Source organism: Alligator sinensis, unplaced genomic scaffold (assembly GCF_000455745.1).
Source record: "Alligator sinensis unplaced genomic scaffold, ASM45574v1 scaffold1108_1, whole genome shotgun sequence".
NCBI classification, from domain to species: Eukaryota; Metazoa; Chordata; order Crocodylia; family Alligatoridae; genus Alligator; species Alligator sinensis.
The window spans coordinates 1,282,310-1,306,660 of NW_005842256.1; the positions used below are offsets into that span (position 1 = coordinate 1,282,310).

Here is a 24,351-nt window from a genome sequence, read left to right on the forward strand (position 1 = left end):
TTCCCCAGCCAGCGGATCGTGGTGGACCCAAGGCTGCAGTTGGCCAGTTTTGCCAAAAGGTGATCATGGGATACCAGATCAAAGGCTTTTTTAAAGTCAAGATATATGACATCAATCTCTTCCCCCTTGTCCAGGTGATAGGTCACCTGGTCATAAAAGGAAATGAGATTGGTCAAGCACAACCTACCTGCAACAAACCCGTGCTGGCTGTCCCTCAGGGAGTTGCCATCAGCCAGTCCATTAAGGATGGCCTCCTTGATTTTTTTCTAAGACTTTCCCCAGGATAGAGATCAGGCTGATGGACCTGTAGTTTGCCAGAACCACTTTCCTCCCTTTCTTGAAGCTAGACACCACATTGGCCTTCTTCCAATCTTTGGGCACTTCACCAGAGCACCAGGAGCTCTCGAAGATCCGTGCCAGGGGCTGAGCTATGATGCTTGCCAGCTCCTTGAGTACCCTGGGGTGTAAACTGTCAGGGCCGGCTGACTTGAAGGTGTCCAGCCTCTCAAGCTGTTACTTCACAAGGTCAGCACTGATGGAGTGCAAGGAACCACCCTCGCTTAGGCATCCCTGTCCCGTAATGGGCAGGGGCATCCCATGGGACTTGTGAAAGACTGACGCAAAGTACCCATTTAGTAGGTTGACTTTTTCCTGGGCGTTGGTCATCAGTTGTCCCATCTGGTTTATCAGGGGTCCAATGTTGCCCTTGCTTTTCCTCTGGCTCCCCACATATCTAAAAAAGGACTTATTATCTTTGATACTTGTGGCCAGTTGGAGTTCCATGACAGCCTCGGCTTTCCTGGTTTGCTCCCTGCAGGTCTGGACCAGTGCAGAATATTCCTCCTTGGAGGTGGATCCCGTCCTTCATCCTTTGTAGGTCTGTTTTTTTTTGACGCAGGAGGACCGCCAGTTCCCTGGAGAGCCAAGGGGGCTGCTGTGCCCCCTTGCTGCCTTTCCTCCGAGACGGAATAGCCTTAGCTTGTGCATCTAGGATCGCTCCCTTGAGGAGCAACCACTTTTCCTGGACTCTCCTCCCTTTGGGGTCGTGGTCCCTTAGGACCTCACCGACAAGACTCCTGAGCTTGTCAAAGTCAGCCCTCCTGAAGTCAAAGACCCTGTATTGCTGACTGACTTGACAGCTTTTCGGCGGATGGTGAAGGCGATCTGCTCGTGGTCACTGTCACCCAGCTTCCCTTCGATCGTTAGGTCACTGATTAGGTCGTCCCCGGTTGCCAGCAGAAGGTCAAGCAGTGCTTTGCCTCTTGTTGGCCCATAGACTTCTTGAGTCAGATAGAGCTCATCTACGCACGTGAGGAAGCTTTGCGACCTTTCGGATTTGGCCGAGCGCTCTTCCCACAAGATGTCTGGGTAGCTGTAGTTTCACCTGAGAACAAAATGAGACCCAAACATAGATCAGGGCGGGCAAAATACAGACCATGGACTGGATCCAGCCTGCCAACAGGTTGGATCCAGCACACAGGCGGGTGCCCGCCAGTTGATTGTATCCAACCTGCAGCTGCCCCTATGGCACTCCACATAGGGATGAGCCCTGCCTGCTTCCACCCAGGGCAGCGCACGCCACACTCCCACCCATGCCTGCTGACCACCCTGGCCCAGTGTGTACAGCTTCCTGCCAGGCCTGTCCCTGGTGTGGCTGCAGCTGCCAGGGTACTACTCAGCTTCCCCCTGCCTCCAGTGGCTCTTCCTCCTCCTGCTGCTACCCCTGCTGTGCTGCTCCAGGCAGCAAATAGCACAGAGGAGTGCAGCAGCCATGGGGACATGGGCATTACAGACCCAGCCAGGTGGTGGGGGGGAAGCTGCAGCCGGGCAGCTCCAACCAGAATGTTTGGGGCTCCAGCTCCAGCTCCTGGCCACTTTCCACCCTCTCAGTCTCTTGCAGATAGCTGCTCATCATACCAGGAGGGTGGAGTGCATAGATGGCAGCCAGGAGATGGAGATGGAGTCCTGTGGCTGGAGCAGGAGCTGCCCAGTTGCAGCTTCTCCCCTGCCTGGCTGGGCATGTGGTGCCTGGCACATGTCCCCATGGCTGCCATCCTTTCCCACACTACCTGCTGCCCAGAGTTGTGTAGCAGGGGAAGGAGGAGGAGACACTGGAGGCACGGAGAGCCGAGCAGTACCCACGCTGGTGCAGCCTGACCAGGAGCAACTGTGCAGGGCCATTGGCAGGTGCAGGCAGGAGTGCAGCATGGGCTGCCCTGGACAGGAGCGGGTAGAGCTCAGCCCCATGCAGAGTGTCACGGGGGCAGCAGTGGGGTGGACTGCACCTGTACCGCACTGCCTAGGTAAGCTCTGCACATGCCTCCTATCCGTCCCGCACCCCTCACCTGGGTGGAGCCCGGGACCTCGCGCACAGGTAGCTCTGCCGCCCGCACACACTATATAGAAGAGGAAGATTTTATTTTGAGCTATTATGCAATCACCTCTATATACACTGCTCAAAAACACATGAATGAGGACAAAAATGATTTTTCGAAATAATTAAAATATGTTATAGTAGATGTTTGATTTTAGTATGTGATTTGTTTTTTTATCTATGATTTGTTGAAATAATATCTTCTGAAAGATTTTATGTGCATGGCCCTCAACAGCTTACCAAAATGTGTTAAGTGGCCCTCCAGGTGAAATAATTGCCTACCCCTGGCATAGATTTATCACTCACTGTAAGTAGCTGGAATTCAGGGATAGCAGCTCTGTAGGTGATTAGGAAGGAGAATGAGCCATTGTTACTTAAATCTTACTGGAAGGTTTCATTTCATTGTTGGAGCTCTGGAGTCTGTCCTAAATTCTCTATTTTCCTGTAGCTGTTTAATTAACTCTTCTTTACACTGGAGAATTGCTCCAGTTCCAGCCAACAGCACAGCTACACCAGAACAAACCCCTAGTGCAGATAGACAAAGTATATTTAGACCAGTGCCAATTAGTTCTGTTTGAAACTAAAGTAATTTATGGAGGTGCAGATCATGGTATCGGGCTATTTTGCCCCTCTACACAAGGATTGCATCTATGCAGCTATACTGATTGCTGTCCCTTGAGGCATATCTTCAGGGAGTACAGTGCCCTAGAGCAGTGGCAGGCAACCTTTTAAAGCTCTGGGCCTGAACAGCTTGGCTCCAGTCCCACATGGGCCAGATGGCTTCTGCAGCACATACGCAGCAGGGGGCTTTCCCTGTTCCTGCCCCAGTGCCAGGGCCAGACAGCTGGGAACTGTTCCATGGCTGCTTCTCCCAGGCCCTGCTCCCTGCGTGGGGTGTGAATGCAGCGTCCAGCTTATGGGGAGCTGTGTCTGGGCCGGGCAGTTGAAAGCCACTTCTGCCCCACAGCTGGAGGCACAGAGGAGGGAGGGCAATGGAAGCAAGGATGGAAAAGTGGCAGCAGCGTGGACTGGCTGGAAGCTGCACTCACACTGCAGCCAGGGGAGACTAGGGGGTGAGTGGAAGAAGCAGCAGCAACAAGGGCATTGCTGGAAGTTGCCTGGGCATAGGCAAAGTCTGCAGGCTCTGTGGGCCAGATCCAGTGGCTCCATGGGCTGGATGCAAGCCTTGAGCCTTATGTTGGTAACCCCTGCCCTAGAAGGAGAATTTTGCCTAGTGTCACACATGTTAAGTTCAATTAAGGCACTACCTTTCCTCTAGATAGGCTTGGTACCAGGTTTTCAAGCTGTTTTACCTCCATAGCTCTTCTGTCCACTGATAGTATCTCACCTCTGCCCCCTGACTGAATTGTGTGCTCAGCTTATTAACCTTCTACACAGCATGGGCATATGTCTGTGATCGCAGGGGACTGGACCCAGTCACCTAGGAGTACTGTGTAGTCCTGCTTTCCTAAGTACTGTGTCAGCATTAATGGATATCTGGTGCCTGGTACCCTCTGACTTCACATGGCCTTGGATTGAAGTAGGTATTCACAAAGCTGTGCCCTGAGCTAGACTGATGGTGGCCTGTGTATGAGTATTCAGAGTTGGGGTGCTGAGCGAGCTTGGTCCCTCACTGAGTCTGGCAATGACTGGGGGCCATCTGTGTGTTCATTGAGTGATCCCATCTTTCTAACACTGACAGGGAAGTCCAGCCCTCACCAGGAGTATAGTGTTGTAAAGAAGGAAGCAGGTGCCAAGGCTTGCTGTGACAGTATCTGTATCTCTGCATGTGGCTAAGAATACAACTAGAAACAGTGAGTGCGTGTACATGAAACACTGACAGTGCAGTAGCCAAAAAATGCTGCACAACACAGCACAGCACAGCATCACAACATGGATGGCGTAGTACACTACTGCTCAGTATTATTAGGCTTCTGCACAGTAGTGTCACCTAAAAGATGTTCACTGGCACTACGACGCAGTAAATCTGGTTACTGCGCATTTATTTAGTACTTGTTAATACAAGTACTAAATAAATGCACAGTAACGACTACACAGTAGCATCTCGTGTATACGCACCCAGTAAGTCCATAGTGGCTTCCGAGATCTAGGTCTAGTTGTTCCCAATTCATCAAAGCTGGGTTGTTCAAAGTCTCCAAGCTCTAGTGATGCAATTCAGAGTGCATGATGCTGTACAAACTTCCCTGCTCTAACTTAACATTTGAACTGAATTGAGACCATAGTGAACATAATTTGCTGTTTCAGCAGATCCTGACCTCACTTTCCTCCTAATACAATAGCAGGAGCCTTCCCTAGCTACTTAGTGAACAATGGGCATTGCCACAATGCCATTTTAAACATGGCTTTTTGCAGCTTTGACCTGTAAACTGATAGAAAAATCCAAACTCAGGTGTTCACATGAATGACTAAAAGAGGAGCTGGGATTAAAGAGGCCTGTTTGTTTCCTCTGGGCAGTTAGAGTTTCCTTCATCTCCGAATCTCCAGTCACTGCAGGAATGTTTAGAACATGATCATTTTCCAGGGACTGAGGTTCCAACAGTCAAAATCAGGGGTCTAAAATGACCATGAAGTGCCTGCATTTAGGAGACCAAGAAGGTATCAGTGTAACAGCAAAGTGGGACAGAAAGTAGGCACTAAAATAGAAGATCATTAAGCACCGACCTTGGTATCTTTGCTAGAAGCCCATTGCTCAGCCACAACTGTTGGGTGTTTAACTCTGTCTTTCCTTTGCCCACATTAGGTAAACTTCAATGAGCCACTTTCTATGCTGCAGAGGCTGACTGAAGACTTGGAATACCACGAGCTGCTAGACAAAGCTGTCAAGTGTGAGAGTTCCACAGAACAGATGTGTTTTGTTGCTGCATTTTCAGTGTCTTCCTACTCAACGACTGTCCACCGTACAGCAAAGCCATTCAATCCTCTCCTGGGAGAAACGTATGAACTCGACCGACTAGATGAATTTGGCTTCCGTTCGCTCTGTGAGCAGGTACGGTCAGTGATGGAAGGAAAGGAATGGCTCTTCTTTTCAGCCTGATATCAGAAACACTACCACATTCTTCAAGTGTGTACAAAACAACTGTGCCCTGTGGGCTGCTTCATTCCTCAGGAAGCTCTACTTAAACTAGTCCTGCTTCTATTGAAAGTAGTTAGTGTTTTGCTGTTATCAATAGGAGCAGCAACAGATTCCACATAAGTGGAAGGTAAAAGCAAAATTAGTGTTCCCCAATATAACAGTGTGAAAATGATGAGTAGGAGGGGGTGGGACAGGAGCCTTTACCAAGAAGTCAAATCCAGAAGGAGACCTATCAGTCTTAAACAGATGGACATGCGTAACAAACTGTGCCAGCACCAGGTATGGGACAAACTTACTCATGGAGCTTTGCAACTAAGTAATTCTGAATTGTACACTCTTTTAAGTCATGATTAATGTTTGATTCCAAATACAAAGAACCCTAGTGAAAGGATGGCCCTGGTGAAAGAATATGTTTCATGGTTCTTCAGAAACTAACATCAGGATAAGGTCTTTTTCCCCCCCCAATCTTCTATTAAATCTAATGCAGAACTAGAGGTTTCTTTTATAGAACATAAAAATTGAGGCATTTCCACCATCGCATAAAGCCAGCTGCAACTCCAGCTTCTGCTCCTAGTATCTGATAGGAGCTCTCGTTCAGTTCCTATGGGTTGGCACAGCACGAGAGTGACTTTCAAGAACAAATGCTGGCTTGTTTGGTGACCCTTTATGGAGGCTAAAGGGATCCCAGGAGTTTTGCCCTGAACCACAAGGATGGACTTTCCCCCTGCTCTGTGTGTGTGTTCAGTAATGCACAAATAATAGGATTTCTGTTTGCATGCTTATGTGACAGTTTTTGAGCTATATAAGTGCCAAAAATCCCACACGTGGAGGTAGTGATTCTGTTTCCCTTGTAGTGTGGATGTGTAAATGTGCAAGTGTAGACTGAGCATGTTCACTCAGCTACATACGAGACCAGCATGAATGCTGCTATGTACATGCAGATGCATCCATTGTGAATGCCTAGTCCCAAATGTACAAGAGGCCAGAAACCCTTGACTAGCAGGTATTAAAGGATGGGAATCCTCCCATGTTTTAGCCTCCGTAGCTGAGACATTAAAGCATTCACTCAAGAAGCTAAGAACTAACATTGTAGGCCTCCACTATCCAGAGAAGAATAAAACCTGTGTCTTTTAGATTTTTAAGTCTAATTCTTTAGGCACCAGGCCACAGGTTAGATGTTATCCAAAGTTGCTCTCTAGTGCTCCTTTTGAGGCTTGCCCCAAAGCAGCTGTGAGAGGAGGTACATGGGACCCTGAAGAAGGGAGTCTAATATAGGCTGTGTGGCTTAGTGAGCTGGCTGCTAGTGTGGAAAAAAAGCCAGTCCTGGGTTCTGTCCTGGAGCCTTGCTTCAAATGGGGAAGATACTTCTATGTTGGCTTCCATCCATTTTATCCAATGACCAGTAAACACAAGGGACAGTGGCTCATCCTCAAGAGGGCCTTTGGAGAACATGCAGGCAATACCAGACCTTTACTGTGGTAGTTCATACAGTAGGTTAGGAAAGCAGAGAGATGACTGTTCAATTCCTTTCTGGGTAAAGGGGGTGGGAGTTTAGCACTCAGGTCCCTGGATGGTTGCTTTAGCCACTCAGGCTAAAAGATGAGAGGTACCCTCTGTCATTTCTTTTGGGACATATGTTTGGATATTATGTACATAGCTGCATACGTGCCTGGCCAGTGCATAGCCCTGCTGAGCATGCTCAATCTATACACACAGGCTTAGCTTTTTACACTTCACATTCTTTGGATAAAATGCCTACACAGCAGCAGGGTCATTTCTGTTCCCCTGTGGGGAGGGACCAGGGCTGGAATCCAGAGTCCACTGCCTTCCCAGGGCAGTGGCCATCTCACTGAGCCACACTCCTCTTTGTTTGCATTCATTGGAGCTATGGACACATGTTAGGTTTGTAGCACTACAGACACCCTTATAGCACTACAAAAAGTAAGTGTCTGGACATTCATGCTATTTGTAGAGCCACAAAGCTGGTGGATCTGCTACAAAAATGTTCCTCTTTCAAAGAGGGAGTTTGCTGTAGTGCTTTGTGTTGTAGTGCCTCCTTCAGTGTGTTGACAGTTAGAGAACCCAGCACATCTCACAGTCCTCTCTTCTTTCTCCCTCCCCCCTCAAAGTGCCTTCCTGACAGCCCCAGCTTTTAAGGTGACTTTGTAGTGCTCCAGCCAAGGGGCTGCAAACATGTGCATAGCTGAGGCACTTTGAGGTTCTATAAATGAAGTTGGGTGTGCAGCCTGAGCCTGTGGTGCTATGCTATGGTTAGAGCATGTTTCTGGGAAGTAGCAGATGTAGGTCCAAATCTTTCTGGGAGAGGGCTAGAATCTGTGCTTCCTGTTCCCTTGGCAGATGACACATCCACTGGGATTAAAGGTGGTACATCTTATTATGGTATTGGAAGTTGTTTAGCCTTCTCAGCCTTCTTTAAGTCCCTCTTAGTAGGGACTTAAACAGCGGTCAAACTACTCAGTTGCTCCCACTGTTGACATCAGGGAAAAGATATATTGGTGTAGAGCAGGCTTTAACCTGTGGTAGGAGGTAGGGGGTTCATCTACACAAGACGGTTACTGCACAGTAGACTACTTAGCTGTTCAGTAAACGTCTTGGCATCTACACATGCATCTTGATTAGGTTGAAGTAAACTAATTTACTCTGTAGCAGGATAGTACTTGTAAATGCAAGTACTATTCCTGGTGCAGCGTGAAAAACTGCAGCAGAGCACGTGTAGACGCTATCCCAGCTGACTGGGGCATGAAGGTGCGTCAGTGTGGGGGCTGCCTGCTGGTTAGTCCCACATTGAAGCACCTCATGCCCCAGCCAGCCCCTCCGCAGCATATTGAGCCAGGGGAAGCAGCCCTGGGCTGGCAGACTGAACACCCTGCGAGCGGGGGCTGCTCCAATCCTGCTCATTGTGCTGCGTTCCCGGGCACACATTCAAATGGCAACAAACTCTGGAGTTAATTGCTTTGCATTAATTGCACATGTAGACACACCCACTGAGTAGATGTAGAAGCCAGTAAATAGTGAAATGCTTGCCATGCTGCCTGCTTCCACACATCTCTTCAAGCTAGAGAACAGGAAGCCTGTGCCAACATTACTCCTTTGCAGCCAATAATGCATTAAAAAAATCCCAGAAAGAAATTAGTGATACCTCTGTGTGGTGAACCCTCTGATAAAAGTTGGCACTGGTTTCACAACCCAGCCCCAGTACCCTGCTCTGAGCAAGCACAACCTTCAGACCAACCACAACTCCTCTGGTTGGTAATAGGCGAATTTTATTGATACACAATGATCGGAAGTAAGAGTGATACAGGCAAAGCAAGCAAGATGAGTACAACATACATTAACCAAATTCCCCAGTGCCCAGAATATATATAAGGTGAGCAGTGTGTCCAGCCACTATGTAAATGCCAGCTTGAGGTTCTTTGCTTGAATGTCCAACATCAGCAACCTTGGAGGTTGGGGGCCAAAGCTGGCTAGTTGTTCTGAAAACTTCTCTTTGTGTATTCTTTCTAATTTGATGAGTCTTCATCTTTGGGCATCGTTGATTGATCTCCCTCCGGTCATCATACTGTCCATATTGTGTTTTGTCAGCCAAAATTTCATCTTCAGAAACCTATCACATGCACACACCATAATTTGGCCATTTCATTTGAAACCAGAAATCCCAAGGATTTCTGCATTTTTTGAAGTGGGTATTGTAGCTCTGGAGCCAAGCCTAACTATTATGAAAATAGTTTGGATGTTTTTAATTTCCCAGGATGTGCATGTCCGTTGGCCTCAGACACCCTAAGTGCCTTGAAGGCTGTGGAACTGAGAGACAGACAAACAGGCTTTTAGAAATCAATTAACCCTTGCCAGTCTCCTAAACCATTGTTCTAATGCAATATCTACTTTACCTATAAGCCAATTCCTAAAAGCAAACCTCTAAAATATCATTTGCTAGCCATCAGTAAAGACCAGTCATAATTACAACTTAATGATTCTCCCAACAAGTGTTAAGTAGAGGTGCACTAAAGTAGAGGTGCACTGAGGGTAGGGGTGGGGGCAGGGGCAGGTGCTGCCCAGGTGGGGCCGGGGGGGAGCCGGAGCAATGCCTTGTGGTGGGGGGAGGCAGCTCCCATTGCTGCTTGCACCCTGGGAGGGCACATTGGGGCGGGGCCTGGTGGGCTGCAGTTGCGGGGTGGGGCTCTTCTCAATGGGGGCTGGGCTTGGAGCGGGCCCTAATGGCACTGGAAGGATGCTGCATCCACCCAGTGAAATTTGGGGTGGATGCAGCATCCTCCCAGTGAAATTTGGGGTGGATGATGCCTGGTCCAAGTCCAGCCCATGTTGAGAAGAGCCCCGCACAGCCCCTGCTGCAGCCCACATCACCCTGCCCTGTGCAGATCTGGGGGGGCACACCCCACCCCCCCCGTGCCCTCCTGGGGTACAAGCAGAAGCAGGAGCCGCCTTCCCCACTACAAGCCACGGCTCTGCCCCCTCCACCCTGCTTGGGCAGCTCCTGCCCCTGCCCCCTCCCTCACTGCGGGGGGGGGGGGGGTTGGTTATCTGCCCCACACCCCTTCCCTCCTTCCTTCCCTTCCACCACACCGGACTTACCAGTTGGAGGCAGCTGTATTGGAAATTGGATCGGTATCTGCCAATATGCCTCCTTAAATAACGGCCATTGGTATTAGCCCCAAAAATCTCTATCTGTACACCCCTAGTTTTAAGGTACATCCCAGTTACCACTTTTCAGCAGTATAGGCATCCATTGAGCCTCTGGATCTTGGTATATGCGTAAGAGGTCTAGTCAGGTGCCTGATGATGAATCTGCTTGTGGCTGACGTCTGAATATCATCACAGCGTTTCAGCCAAAAACCTTGAGCATGCCTCTTAGGCGCCTTCTGCATTTCTCTTCAAGACTTTCTCAATTTTTCAAGGGTTTTTGTGTTGGGAGATTTCTTGTAGATGGTTAGTGCTGGCTTTTTGTTCTCAACCAGTGGTAGAAGGATTTCAGAGTGCTCTTCAAGCCAATCTGCATTTTTCTTGCATTTTTTGCCAAACACTGTTACAGCGGTATTGTATATATTAATTTTTAAACTTTCCCAAGCCTCAGTGGCTGAGTTGTTAGGTAAACTTGCTTTCACAACTTTGTTGAATAGTCAGCATCTCTATACATCTCTAGTTTGGCCGATGTCAATCAGAGGAGGAGGACGACTAGTGGTTTTGCTACAATGGATCTTTTTGGTATTGATTCTAATTTTGCAGCAGACTAAGGCATGGTCAATATCACAGCAAGCACTGTGATAAGACTTCGTATGCAGGAGTTCTTTCAGGTGGCTGTGCCCGGTCAATACTAGGTCTAATTGGTGCCAGTGCCCTGATCTTGCATGTTTCCACAAAGTCTTTCTTGTGATTTTACCAGTGAAGTACGTGTTGGTAACACACAGATTTTGATTTGCACATAGTTTTAATACTTGCTAGCTATTTTCATTCACGTTACCAATTCTGCATTTGCCCAGAATATGAGGCCAGCTCTCAAAACTACATCCAGCCCTTGCACTGAAGTCACCAAGTATCATAATGGTCTACTTTCTCTGAATTTTCTCAATCTCTTTTTCCAGTTGTTAGTAGAAAATATTTTTGTCTTCATCACTGGCTCGAAGGGCAGGTGCGTAGATACTAAATGACTTGATGAAGATATTCTGAGTGTGCATTCTGAGCATCGTGAGTTGAATAGATACAGCAATAGGGCTTTCACAAGAAAGCTGTTTCTAATAACAAAGCCTACTCCGTGTTTTCTCCTTTCTCCTGCTGGCTTCCCATGCCAGAATATGGTGTAATCATTCTTTTGAATACAACCTGTATCTGAGAGCCAAGTTTCTGATAATATAGCAATGTCAATTCAGAGTCTAACCAGTTCATAGTTTAGTAGTGCTGTTTTCCGTAAATCAAAGTCCGAATCGAATCTGGGGGTGAGAGTCTGAACAGTCCAACATGCAAATCACTTTATTTCATTTTGGCCAGGATAGATTGAGTTGGGGCATGGCTTTTTTGGCCCACCTTTTCCAGGGCCTTCTTCAAAAGACAAAAGCAGGCTACCCCTGAATAGGGCTGCTTGGATGCCTTGATAGCTGCCTCAGGTTCCTTATGCCCATGATGAAGTCCTGCAACCATCACACCAAGACCTTCAATGCATATGCCTAGGCAAGAGTGTGGAAGAGTGGTGGCTGCCCTAGACCTACCATCCCCACTTTATACCATTGAGACAGAGGCCAAAGGCTAGACCGATTAGAGCTGCTGCTGACTGCCTAATGCCTCAGCAAGGGTATGTTTCTGTCATGGTGGTGTTGCTTAGCCTTACTCCAGCCAAGGAATACCCACAAAGCAGTGGGAGGTAGGTTTGCAACATTATGGCCTTTTATAGGAGCTACCCCACCATGGGTGGCCCCACCACATTGCCACCAGTTGGATGCAGTTTATGATCATACCCAGTACATCCCAGTTGCCACTTTTCAGTAGTAGTCTAACAGCAGTTAGTAATTAGAAATTTGCAACGGCCCCTGCAGATCTTCCCCATGTACCCTTCAACTGCCTGTCCAAGAAGCGTTGGCAGGTATCAGGTACACAAAGTGCTTTCACCCCTGTGTGTTATTCCAGAGCGCTACACAGCTAGCCAGCTGCCATCTGCTTAGAGGCCACTGAGCAGATGGCTGTCAGACACGGACCTCAGTGCATGCACAAAGGGAAGGGCAGTGACATTGTACTGAGCCTGAGAAGACTGTCATTCTCAGTTTTGTGGAGTGAAGAGAAGGAGAAACACAAGGACGATTATTAACTACAAGCTACATGAAGCAGGGCTGGTCCATAGCAATGAATCCATGTACTGTGCACAAGAGAGACCGGTTACTAGGTAAAACACCAGCCTGTGGAGAACTGGAGTTCTGTTCCAGCCATACAGGTCTGTGCCTTATGAACTATGGAAGACTTTCTCCAGACTTGGTACTGGCCCTGGATCTCTGTCTTAGAAAGCTGGTAGTTGTCTCCTATAGCTACCAAAGTTTTCTAGTGAGCCTTGGCAAAATCTCTCCACTGCTAATAGTGTTAATGTGCTTGCATGTTGAGATGCCAGGGTAGATGAACCACTTGCAACCAAAACGGCTCCTGCCCCTTGGAGGGAAACCTGCTCCTTGCTCCAGTACCTTGTGCTATCATATTTATTAATCACAAAGATCAGAGCGTACAAATGTTTTGGGCACAGAAAATAAGCAGCCAGTGTTTCATTACATTTGTTTAACCCAGGGAAGGAGCTCTATATGGCTAATATTCAGCACTCACCCTGATACTCTTTATTAGTGCATTTGCTGTCCTACTCCCTAGTAGGCTGCTAAGAAATAAGAATGACCTTCTGTGATCAGTCTGTAAATATCGCTACTGTTGTGCTGCCTGCATTGAAGGAACTCTAAAACAGAAAGTGCAAGTGTTTTTTTATTATTCATGCATAGGATTTTTGCTTAGAGTGTGCTGGTGACATATGCAACCCAAGGAGGGGAAAGTCCAGATGAATGCTAGGGAAGTGGAGGGTCATATATATACAGTGACAAGAGGGGAGCCTCAAATGCTGCAGAGCTGTCCTATTTCAAATTGCTATATACGTTTGGGAAACTGAACGTCAGACTTAAAACCACAGTAGTAAAAAGCTGTGTGAGAAAAGTGTCCCTGGATATTGTAGATGCTTGTCACGAGATATGGATGATAACAGGACAAGTTCCATCCTACCCTTTGCCTGGGAACAGAGAACACTTTCTTTTAGGATGTCATGTCACATTCTTTAGGAAGCTGGAATACGTGACATCTCTATTCTCCATCAGTTAATTGTCGAAATACACATTCTTACTTTTGGGAGCATCTCATGCCCTGTGCTTAGACCAGAGACTTTTTTGCCTTAGTGTAAAGTAGGTAACGTTTTCCAGTGGTAGGTTGGAGTGATCCAGCTTGGGTTCAAGGTGGGTTACACCTGGCTGCCACCTCCAGTTCTCTGCGCTGCCTAGTCACTTGGCCATCTGGCTGCCTAACCATGGCATAGCACAGTATGGGCAAAGCCCCCCACTGCCAAGACCTCTGTGTGGGCCAGATGCAGCCCACAGGCTGTAGGTACTCATGCTTTAAGGGCATCCTCAAGAGTACTTTCTTACCCCACTACTCCTTATGCCCCCATTTCTTGCTCTTTACTTCCTCTCAAGCTACTAGCTAGAGACAGGGGCATCCTTCAGAGGGATCCTTCCTAGTAACTTTTGAGCTTCAGAAACAATCAAAAGCTCTTGCTTTTAAACAGCTCCCTCTCAGAAAGCATGTTTGCTAAATCAGAAAAGGTGCTGAGAGTTGTTTTTCTTCCCTTTCATTTCCCTTATCCTGGGGCTTTGACTTGGCCCCAGCCATCAACAGCCCTCTCCTACAAATTAATTCATGCCACAAGACATTAATGCCATCAAGGATGCTGGGCTGCCTGTATTCTCCCTTCTTATCTTGGTTGAATCATCTCAATCCTTGCTGGTATATAGAGGGGATATGCCAATTGGAAAATAACCTTACCCCCAACTTACTTGATCTCCGGAGTTCATGCCATGTCCTTCTTGCAGTGACTTAATTCTTGTTTCAAATGGCCAAATAAGATGCTTGTTTTGCCTGGGGGAGAGGGGGATCCATATCCCCAATAGCAGTAAGTCATTCAAGCAGAGGACAAGAACAGACAGAGAAACAGCTTCAGTGGTCCTTCAGTTCCACCTCAGACAAGGTCAAGAACCTCAGAACAGCTCCATACATGCCCAGCATCAAGACTGTTAAATAGCCTCCTTAAGACTGTCTAAAGCAAGACCTATTTACCAGCCCCAATCCAGAGGCGAATCATCTATCAGGAGTGGGCCCAAAAAACCACCTTCCTCCTCATCATCACAGTTGTAAGTATGTAAAGGCTTAGGAAGTCCTAATGTGTAGGTTGCTGCTGTATTATCATATTGAATACTCACCAATGGACCTATCTTTCATGAATTTGTCTAATCCTCTTTTGGACCTAGCTAAGATGTCAGCTACTACAGCTGTGTTAGTGAGTTCCACAGGTTAACAGTGTACTGTATGAAAAAGAGTTGCCTTTTATTTGTTTCAAACCTGTTCCCCAATAATTTCATTGTGTGTCACTGTGTTCTAGTCTTGTGAGAGATGGTAACTAGTAAAGTCCCTATTTACTTTCTCCACATTGGGCACATCTACACAAGATGCTTTACTGCACAGTAGACTAATCTAGTGTACAGTAAAGCATCACTGTCTACACATACAGTGCATTTACTGAACAGTAAATTAGGCTACTGCCTAGTTAGCTAGTCCCTGTAAATACAGGGACTAGACTAACTGCACAGCAATAAGCTTCTCAGTTTACTGCTATGCACTAATGGGATACCCCCCCATTTTCAAAAAAACTGCTCAAACCACCTAGTCATGGGCTGCTAGACATTAACCAGAGCCCTCTCCACCTATCCTCTTGAAAATGGGCCATGGATAGCCATAATGGAAAGATATACGGGGTCAGGAGAAAGCAAGCAAACCAGAGGGAGGGTGGCTCAGTGAGATGAATGCTGCCATGGAAGGAAGGGACGCTGTGTTCTGACCTCTGCCCCTAATGCAGTTAATATTCTTTGGGTAAACACTAGGATAGTTTCTACTCCATCAGGAGCAGTGGCCGGTGTAAATGTACATGTAGAACAGCATCTTTAAAAAGTCAGTTACTGGTAAGTAATTTTGTTTTCCAAAACCAACCTCAGATTGTCCTTTTGTGTTCTTTGTGTAGTCTTGTCTAGGGGGCCTTATAAACACCATTGAATTAGCTTATTGTCCTGTGTACCCTTCTCCTCTCCTCACCTGGTGCTGTGTAACATTGTTTCCTTTTCCCTAGTGTGCTACCTTATGGGGTTTTTTCTCCTGTCTCTCGTAGGTGAGTCATCACCCACCTGCAGCAGCCCATCATGTGTTTTCCAAGAGAGGTTGGACATTGTGGCAGGAAATCACAATTGCCAGCAAGTTCAGGGGCAAATACCTCTCTATCATGCCACTAGGTAAGTGAATTTCTCTGATGAGTATTAAGATGTGTGTGCATTCACTTTGCTTGATAGTTTCTCCTGAAGATTGGCCAATGCGGTGATCCCATGGCAGTCATGTAAAAACCTATCAAAGGATTGAACCAGGGGGCTAACTGGAGCTACTTGCTTTGTAACACACTCCTGGTGAAGAATGGATTTTGAAAACCTCCAGCCAGGAGAGGATGGGCAGGAGGGGAACCAACTGGTGTGTTGCTGATTTCCCAGCGCAGTACTCAGACCACAGATTAGGCATGAACCAGTGTCCTCTTCAGGACCCTTGGCAAGCCAAGAGAGAAAGATATGTGCAGCCAGGAGAAAGGGAGCAAGTTAGCAGGGGTGCAGCTCAGTGAGTTGGCTGCCACCCTGGAAGGAAGGGGCACCTAAGGTTATAGCGCAAACCCATGCTATCAAGGAACAGAAACTTCCCTACTACAATCTATCAATATTAGTCAATGAATAGTAAATTAAAAGGGAGTAGCACAGTTTCAAGAGGAGTGCTCCAGAGGGACCTAGATCAGGGATTGTCACCCGGGGCTATGAGTACCCCTGGGAGTACTTGGGAAGGCTCCAGGGGAGAAGTAGGGCAGAGCTACCACCACTTTGCGTCTCTTGTGGCACCATGCGCCGCTGATACTATTGCCTCCATGCGCTGCTGGCACTTCCGGTTTTGCTGCTGCGCACTGCACAGCCCCACCCCCCCACTCATTGATTGGCTGCTGGGGATCCCCTCCCCACCCCCTCCACCCCCCAACTCATCCACCAGCCGCTGGGGGATTCCCTGTTTCTCCACTCGCCACCGGGGGTACACCGACCAAAAAAGGTTGAAAACCCCTGACCTAGATAATGCCTACCTATAGCTTTCTGGTTAGAGCACTGTGCCAGGAAGACAGACATATGTAGGTTCAAACCCTCCCTGGATAAGGGGGAAATAGAACTTGGGTCTCCTACTTTGTAGGTGACTGCTTTAGCTACTAGGCTAATGGGCTAACACGTGGGAGGTTCCTTCTTCATCCAATACCTGCTATTCATGGGGTTTTGCCCATTTACAATTTTGGTACTTATGCTCAGGTAAGTGAAATCAAAGCTGTGTAACTGCCTGGCCTGCCTAACCACACGACACTGCCTGACCACAGGACACTGTGCATACTCAGTAGCTATGCGTACACTTGTGCATCTACGGTCCATGTGGGATAGGAAAACAAACTGTGAATAAGTGCTAAAACCGGCATTTACATGGCTGTGTAAGTGCTCTGGGTGAGGAAGCCTGGGTTTCTCAGTTCTTGGGCAAATAACCTACCAAGTAGGCTATTATTGGGCTGAATCAAAGGCATAAAACTCAACTGGTCCCCTGGCCAGGATCTGGACTGTGAGGCTTCTTGTGGGCCAGATCTGGATGTGGTGGTAATGGTGGGCCAAGCAGTGGCAGTAGCCGTGGGGGTTAGTGCAGCTGTCACTCACCCCACTGCTGCTGACATGTCCCAAGCAGGGCTCTGTACCTCAGATTCATACGAGCTCTGGCCCCACTCACCGCACTCCCAAATTCCTGGCCCCTGTATGAGCCCCATGGTCCAGACGCAGCTCCATGTATCACATCTAACCTGTAGGCCATATGTTTGATACTCCTGGATTAAAGCATGGGAGGGCTCCCCTCCTTACTAGCTGTGAGCTTTTGCCTGGCTACAAGTTCAGGCTTGGGTTTCCCAGGTACATGTATGTGGAGCCACTTGGATGCCTGGGGAGAACATAGCTTGCTGTGTATGTGCACTTACAAGTATTATTTGGACATGTGAGGTAAAATGAAATTGCAGCCTAAATAAATTTGCTGCACTGCTGCTGCTGAGTTACATGAGTGCTCTTGAACTCCTTCCCCCACCTTATACTGTTTCTCCATTTGTAAAATGGGGATAATACCAACCTCAAGAGGGAGGGGAGGATTGCTGCATGTGTGTAAAGTGCTGGCACAGAGACTCCCAAATAGTGCTGTGTGCGCCCATAGCAGTACATGAGCTTGGTGTGCCTTCCAGTCCCTCCACAGGTATTTTACCTGCTTTCCACTAGGCTGTAGCCAGGAGGCATGATGGTGCACACACATATGCCCTCACACACACATGCGTGTGCACTTGCCCCTTGTCAGAAATCTGCAAAGCAGTTTTGAGACTCTTCTACCATTTCTTTCAGAGGCAAGAGGCCCCATGGAGTGTGGCAGGGGGCAGATTGAGGCCCCCACAGTGAGGGCGGGAGTGGGGCTGGGGCAGGGACAGGGCCAGGCACTGCCAAGCCAGGGTGGGGTGAGGCACGGGATGGGGCCATGGGCGGCTTGTCTTGGAGGCGCAGGGGGCTTGGGAGGGGGGGCAGTTCCTGCTGCTGTGCGTAGGCATGTGCCCCCTGAATTTGTGCGTGGGGCGAGGGTGAGCTGCCGCTGCATGCTTGGGGTCGGGTGCTGCACTGGCCTTTTCTTGGCAGGGGCCTGGGCTGGGGCTGCTCTTAGTGTGGGTGGCAGTGCTGCTGGGATGTGGGGATGTGGGGTGGCTACGATGAATTTTGGGGTGGCTGTAGCCCACCCTGTAGTTCTCCCTCCTAGCGCTACTGCCACCCACCCCAAGCAGAGCCCCAGCCCAGCTCCCTGCTCCAAGAAGAGGCTGGCACAGCCCCTGGCCCCGAGCATGCAGCAGGCAGCCTGGCCAAGCTACTGTGGCTCCATCTTGCACCCCACCCTGCCCTGCTTCAGCTGGGCAGTGCCTAGCCCTGCACTACTCCCTCCTTCGCCATGGAGGCCTCAGTCTGCGCCCCCACCATGCCCTTTCTCTCCCCCATGTCTCTTCCCCCCCACAGACTTACTGGCTGGACACTGCTCTCCAAGCTGCCAGCCTGCATATAGGCAATCAGATCGGTTGTGGCCAATATGGCTGGTTAATAATCGGCCATTGGTATTGGCCAGAAAAATCTTTATAGGTGCACCCCTAGGTGCAATATCTGATCTGGCCTCTTGTGTAGAGGTGCCTCCAAGAGGCCCCTCCTGTCTTTTGTTCTTTTGCCAGAAGTGAAAGGCTCTCTCCCCATCTCTCCACAGGCGCCATTCACTTAGAGTTCCACTCTAGTGGGAACCACTATGTCTGGAGGAAGGTCACCTCTACTGTTCACAACATCATTGTGGGCAAGCTCTGGATCGATCAGGTCAGTGGCCCTCTACAAGAGAACCAGGAGGCAGATCCCTTATATCTGTAGCTATGATTAGCCCTGGATTATTATGCTGTAATGCTCCAAGAAAAAGGGGAAGGGTGGCAAGGCAGAGGGCAATGAAATGATCTGAAGGGCTTGGTGTCAAGACTTTCTCATCACAGTAGGCATGACTGCATGCACTGGAATTATGACGCGTTAAGATTAGTACCTGTAATAACAGGTACTAAGTGCACCATAATTGGCGCTAGTGCGCAGTAATGCTGGCACACTTCTTGTGACAGTAATGCACAGTAGATGAATTCTGTTGCACATTAGCACATTAGCAGTTTTTGCCTGGTGCGCTAATGTGCAGTAGAATTCATCTACTGCGCATTTAGTGTCTTGTGTAGATGCACCCAGTATGTCGCACTCTTCCTCCCCTCCCCAGATACCCAGCCCTCAGGAAGATGTATTCCTCTGGCAGAGACTAGCCATAGCAAGCACCTAGGTAAAGCCCTCTCAGAACAGTTCCACCTTGGAGCTTCTTATGCCTCTTTCAGGTACCAGTACCATGTATGGAGTCAGGGTGGTAGAACAGATGTGTACTGGTAGCTCCTTTCACTGACAGTAATGCTCTTAATCTATCACCTTTGCTGCCCCGGCTGATGAACTCTTCCATGAGGGATCAGGTCTTGTATGTTAGTATGAAGCTACTCCAAGCCTTGGAACTTGATTGGGACCAAGTTAAAGTGCTGGAGATGGGAAGCAAAGATGCTGATGATAACTTATACATGAACAAACTTAAACTAACATTTGCTTTGTTTCATTGCCAGTCTCACATCTTCTAACTGCATGTCTTTTTATCTAGTCAGGTGAAATAGAGATTATTAACCATAAGTCAAAAGATAAATGCCAGCTGAAATTCACACCCTACAGCTACTTCTCCAGAGACATCCCACGAAAGGTATGTATCTGAAAAAGAACCAACTCACTAAAGCAGCCTTATGCATGGGAGAGATCTTGATTTGTCACTCTGGGCTGTGCCAGGGGGCCAACAGGATGAGCTAGTGAATTGACCATGGTCAGGCAGCAAGAATCTAGCATCCTGAAGTGTAGTTGAAGATCATTCACTTGAAACTATATTGGTACCTTGTACTAATCAACTCTTTGGCTGACCTAGGCAGCATGGAAGGCAAGGTTTTATATGTGCCTCTAACCTAGTGTTCATATGGTTAGATAAAGCAAACTGCTCTGAATTTACCTTCCCTCCCAGGTGTGCAAAACAAGTTCCAGGTGTCTTCAACATCCATCCTCTGCTCTTCTAGTCTTAAGGTAAAACTGTAATAGTAACAAAATGAGTATATTTGAGATCCAGGAAGGGTAAGTCGAGGCTACATACCAGAATGGAGAGAGTTTGGCTCTGGGATGAGCCCTAGCTGTCTTTTACCTCTGCCTGGTGCAATTAGGCCTCAGCCCATCATTCAGAACCAGTAGGCCCTGTTGCTTCCTATAGAAAGCTTGGAGTTATTCTTAATGCCACCCATCTCTTTGCTCTCTAGGGATTTTCAGACTCTGCTATTGCTAACTCATTCCCTTTTTTTACTTCCTCTTCAGGTGACAGGTGTGGTGACAGATGCTGATGGAAAGGCACATTATGTCATGTCAGGGACATGGGATGAAAGGATGGAGTACTCCAAGATAGTGCAGAGCAGCCACGGCAACACCAGCTCAGAGGGCAAGCAAAAAACTGTCTATCAGACACTGACTCCAAAGGTCCTGTGGAAAAAATACCCTCTCCCGTAAGTCCTCTCCAGACTTAGGCTGTTGTGATATTGTTTGGTAGCTGTTGCCCTGCATCTCTGAGATGGCTATATTTCAGTAATGGGTGAAGTGATTCCTGAGGAACAGAGGCATATGGCAGACCAATTCTAAAAGGCACATTTCACTACTTCTCTGTGGGTTGCTACTAATTGCTTGGAAGAGGAAGACACATCCTTCACTCATGCACCATTTCCACTAGGGCTCATAGTGGCTTATAGCAACTGGAATAGTATTCTTAGTCTTTTGCATTGTGCAGGGATCCTGCCTGCCATTCCCACTGGGATGATGGGAGGAAAGTCTCCGCAAAAGAAAAGTGTTGCTACCTGGGATTTACCTATATTTTATGATTCTAGGTTTGTGGTGTCAAACATGGTAGGAGATGCTTTGAGACCAAAGGGAGAGGGACCATATGAGCATGTGGATGGATGAATGGATGGATGGATGATCCTTTATGACTGGATGGGTACAAGTATTCACCCTTTTAAACTGATTTGGGCCCTTCTCCTCTAGAGAAAATGCGGAGAACATGTATTTTTTCTCTGATCTGGCCCTGACACTGAATGAGCCTGAGGAGAGGGTGGCCCCCACAGACAGTAGGCTGAGACCTGACCAGCGGCTCATGGAGAATGGCAAGTGGGATGAAGCCAATGTAGAGAAGCAGAGGCTAGAAGAAAAGCAAAGGGCAGTACGTCGTAGGCGGGAAGCAGAAGCTGTGGAGGCATTGGAGGAAGGTGAGTTTGACTGTTTTAACAATGATTAGTAGATAATCTGGGGCAGGCTCTTGGGTGCCCTGCACTCTTGAAGCTATGGCTAAAGGGATGCAGCAAATAAATGTAGTGTATTACATGTTCCAGAATGACCATCCCTGAATCTGCATGAAAAGCACAAACCCAGTCTTGGATTATCCAGGAATTGGCTGGGTTACCTGCTTCTTCTTTCCCATCTCTAGGCACCTTTGAGTAGACCCAGTGGACTCAGCTGATGCCTGAGCTCAGGGAACTGAGTTGTGTTCTAGACTTGCTGTGTGCTCTTGGTCCAGTCCCTTCCTCTCCTTGTGCCAGGTTCCCCATCTGTAAAACATACGTAATGCTACTCAGCCTCCTCACCCTTTGCAAAGTGCCTTGAGAATCCAGGGTGAGAATTGCTTTATAAGGACTGATGTGGCAAAGAAGCCTTGACTTAAATTGTGCTGTATGTCCCATCTCCACTCCTGAACCTGTTCAGAGCTGACCTTTGTGCACAGCCTCTAAGCCTTACAGCTCTAATGCTTCAGCAAAAATCCTCAGGCATTTACCAGCTCCCAGTAGGAGGCTTGGGCTCATGGATGCACATGGTAGATTAGGACTTTGTGTAAGCTCCAGTAGTTTTAATAGCAGAAGGCAATTCATATGTGGTGATTTGGGTGAATTCAGACCCCTGTGTATCTGGGCACAGCCTATTAAACACCATAGTAAGGATACCAACGTACCTGATGCTTCCCTAACAAAACCAACACTTGTGTTTTCCACTTTGTACAGGCAAAGACTATGAAGGCTACATCCCACTGTGGTTCGAAAGGAAAGTGGATCCCTTAACAGGGGAGCTGATCTGTATTTACAAGGGTGGATACTGGGAAGCCAAGGAAAAACAGGACTGGAGTATGTGCCCTGATATCTTCTGAGCCGCTTCTCCCACAGTGGGACAGCAGATCCCCAGGGGACCTCTCCCATCCACAACAAGATAGGAGGATGAGTGAATGGGATGCATCCAGCAGCATCCCATGGTTGACATAACAGTGCACGGAAACACACGTGGAAAATGAATACAGAAATTTAAAAAAAAATCAAAACAGGGATTCCAAACTATTTTTTATGCACTAATAAAATAGCATTCAATTTTTTTTAATGGTGGCTTTTTTTTAGCTACTAATTAGGAACAAGGACAAGTTAGTTAATTTTAGCCTAGCATATTTATTGCTGTCAGGAGTTGCTGCCTATATTTTTTGAAGCCTCAGCTTTATTGACGGAGATGCTGACTTCCAAAGATGCACACATTTTGGGGAAATGATGTACATTCATTTGAACTCTTCTTTTTTTAATTTTTTTTCATTTGTTTGTGGACTTAATTGAAAAAGAAAAAAATCTATTTCAAGTTCAGGTTCATTTTTAACTACACAAGCGACTTGCTGATCTCATTCACTTCAGAAGCTCTAGGTAAAAGATTATTTTATAGGAACTGTAGGTTAGGTGCTTACTCCTCAATTCTCTCAGTAGCTCCCGACAGTGCCCGATGTCGCCTCCATATGAATTAGGATATTTCTGTGAAGCTCTTTAGATGACTTTCTTTTTTATAGAAGCATTTGAACAGATTTCTTTCAATCTGCAATATTTAGTCACTATTTTTAGAACAATCTCTAACAAGATGCTTTTTTGAGTGTTGTTTTTTTTTTTTCTTCCTGAAACTATGTCCTAATGAGAAACAGTTCCTTTTAGAGATCAGGAAGCAGGCAATCTAACTAGGGAAACTTTTACACTAGACCTCGTTAAGACTAGAGTGAGAAATTGTGAACTACAGCAAAGACCCTTATCAGCAGTTTGTAGACTAACGGGTACCACCAGTGCTTGTAGCAATCTGTAGCCAACTCCTGACTCAGCATACTGAGTTATTTTCCCCTTCGTATCTTTGCAGTAGCAACTGATGTTCTGACTGTCCATACCTCATACAGATACCTACTGGGCAGGGATTAGGCGCTGAGCTGTCTCCTGACACAAGGCACGAGGGAAGGTGAAAATGGTTGCTGTTACATGGCTGGTTCCCAAAATGTACTGGAGTGCTGGTTCCTTTGTAAAGCATGAGTAGAAGGGGTGGAATACAGAGCTGCTGATAAAGCAGCCCGGTTGAGAAAAAGCCCACTATGGGAACCAGGTTAGCATGAAGGTGTAATAGATGTGCTTTCACAAGGAGATGGCTCCCCTATCCCTTCTTTTTCCCTGTGCCCATGATCTTAAGACTTCCTTCCCATCCTATGCTGCTACCATCTCCTTGTCATTCCTTTCTCTGCCTCAGCCCTGCTCTGGTACCATCTACTTATTATTTTACAGAGTTTATATCTTCCAGTTGATCTGTATTGTGATGGCTGCACCTCCTGCATCCTGGTTCCCATACATATCCTTCCATGTATAAGCAAAGATGGGCCCAATCCCAGATCCGTGGACATGGCAGGGAAGGGCCAAGATTCCAGAGGTGCCTCTCACCTCTTTGCCCATGAGGGGCCAGTCCAAAGTGATTCTGAGCACCCACTCCAATACCTCGGCAAGATTTAAAATCCAAATACAAGTCCAGCCGTATTAAGCATGAAACTGCATTAACGTCACTTTCAGGCCAGTCAGAGAGGTGCCTGCTTTCTTGCCTAGGAGCTGTGGAAACTGATCGCACCTTTCCATCCTCCAACAAGAATGAGATGAGTAGCTAAGTACCATCATGCTTCCCAGAGGAAGACTTAGGGAGCCTCTGAGCTGAATCTGTTCCTGCTCCCTTCCCAAAAGCACAAATCCTGCCCTTTTTAGCCAAGTTGAACATGGGAGGATGGTGAGGGCTCACATCACCATCTCTGAATACCTAAGATGGCAATGAAATAGGAGCAATGAGACAGTAAAAAGCTTGAACCTGTACTGGGCCACTGCCTACCTGTCCTCTCCTACAGTAGCTCCATCTGCAGCCTTGTTAAGACTTTTATCCTGGATCATTACTGGCTATTATGCAATTTAGATACCCACCTTCTCACCCAGGGTCCCATTCCT

General features: G+C 47.5%; 1 protein-coding gene across 1 annotated transcript in view; it reads left to right on the top strand.

Moving 5' to 3' along the window:
- The window catches only part of LOC102380750 (oxysterol-binding protein 2), a 346,753-nt gene extending 322,408 nt beyond the window's left edge, over window positions 1-24,345 (top strand). Inside the window, 7 exon segments of the mRNA XM_025208840.1 lie at window positions 5,136-5,381; window positions 15,448-15,568; window positions 18,663-18,766; window positions 19,620-19,715; window positions 20,366-20,550; window positions 21,083-21,303; window positions 22,090-24,345. Of these exon segments, the coding sequence (XP_025064625.1) occupies window positions 5,136-5,381; window positions 15,448-15,568; window positions 18,663-18,766; window positions 19,620-19,715; window positions 20,366-20,550; window positions 21,083-21,303; window positions 22,090-22,232 (1,116 nt within the window). The 3' untranslated portion in view covers window positions 22,233-24,345.
- Window positions 24,346-24,351: the final 6 nt, after the last annotated feature.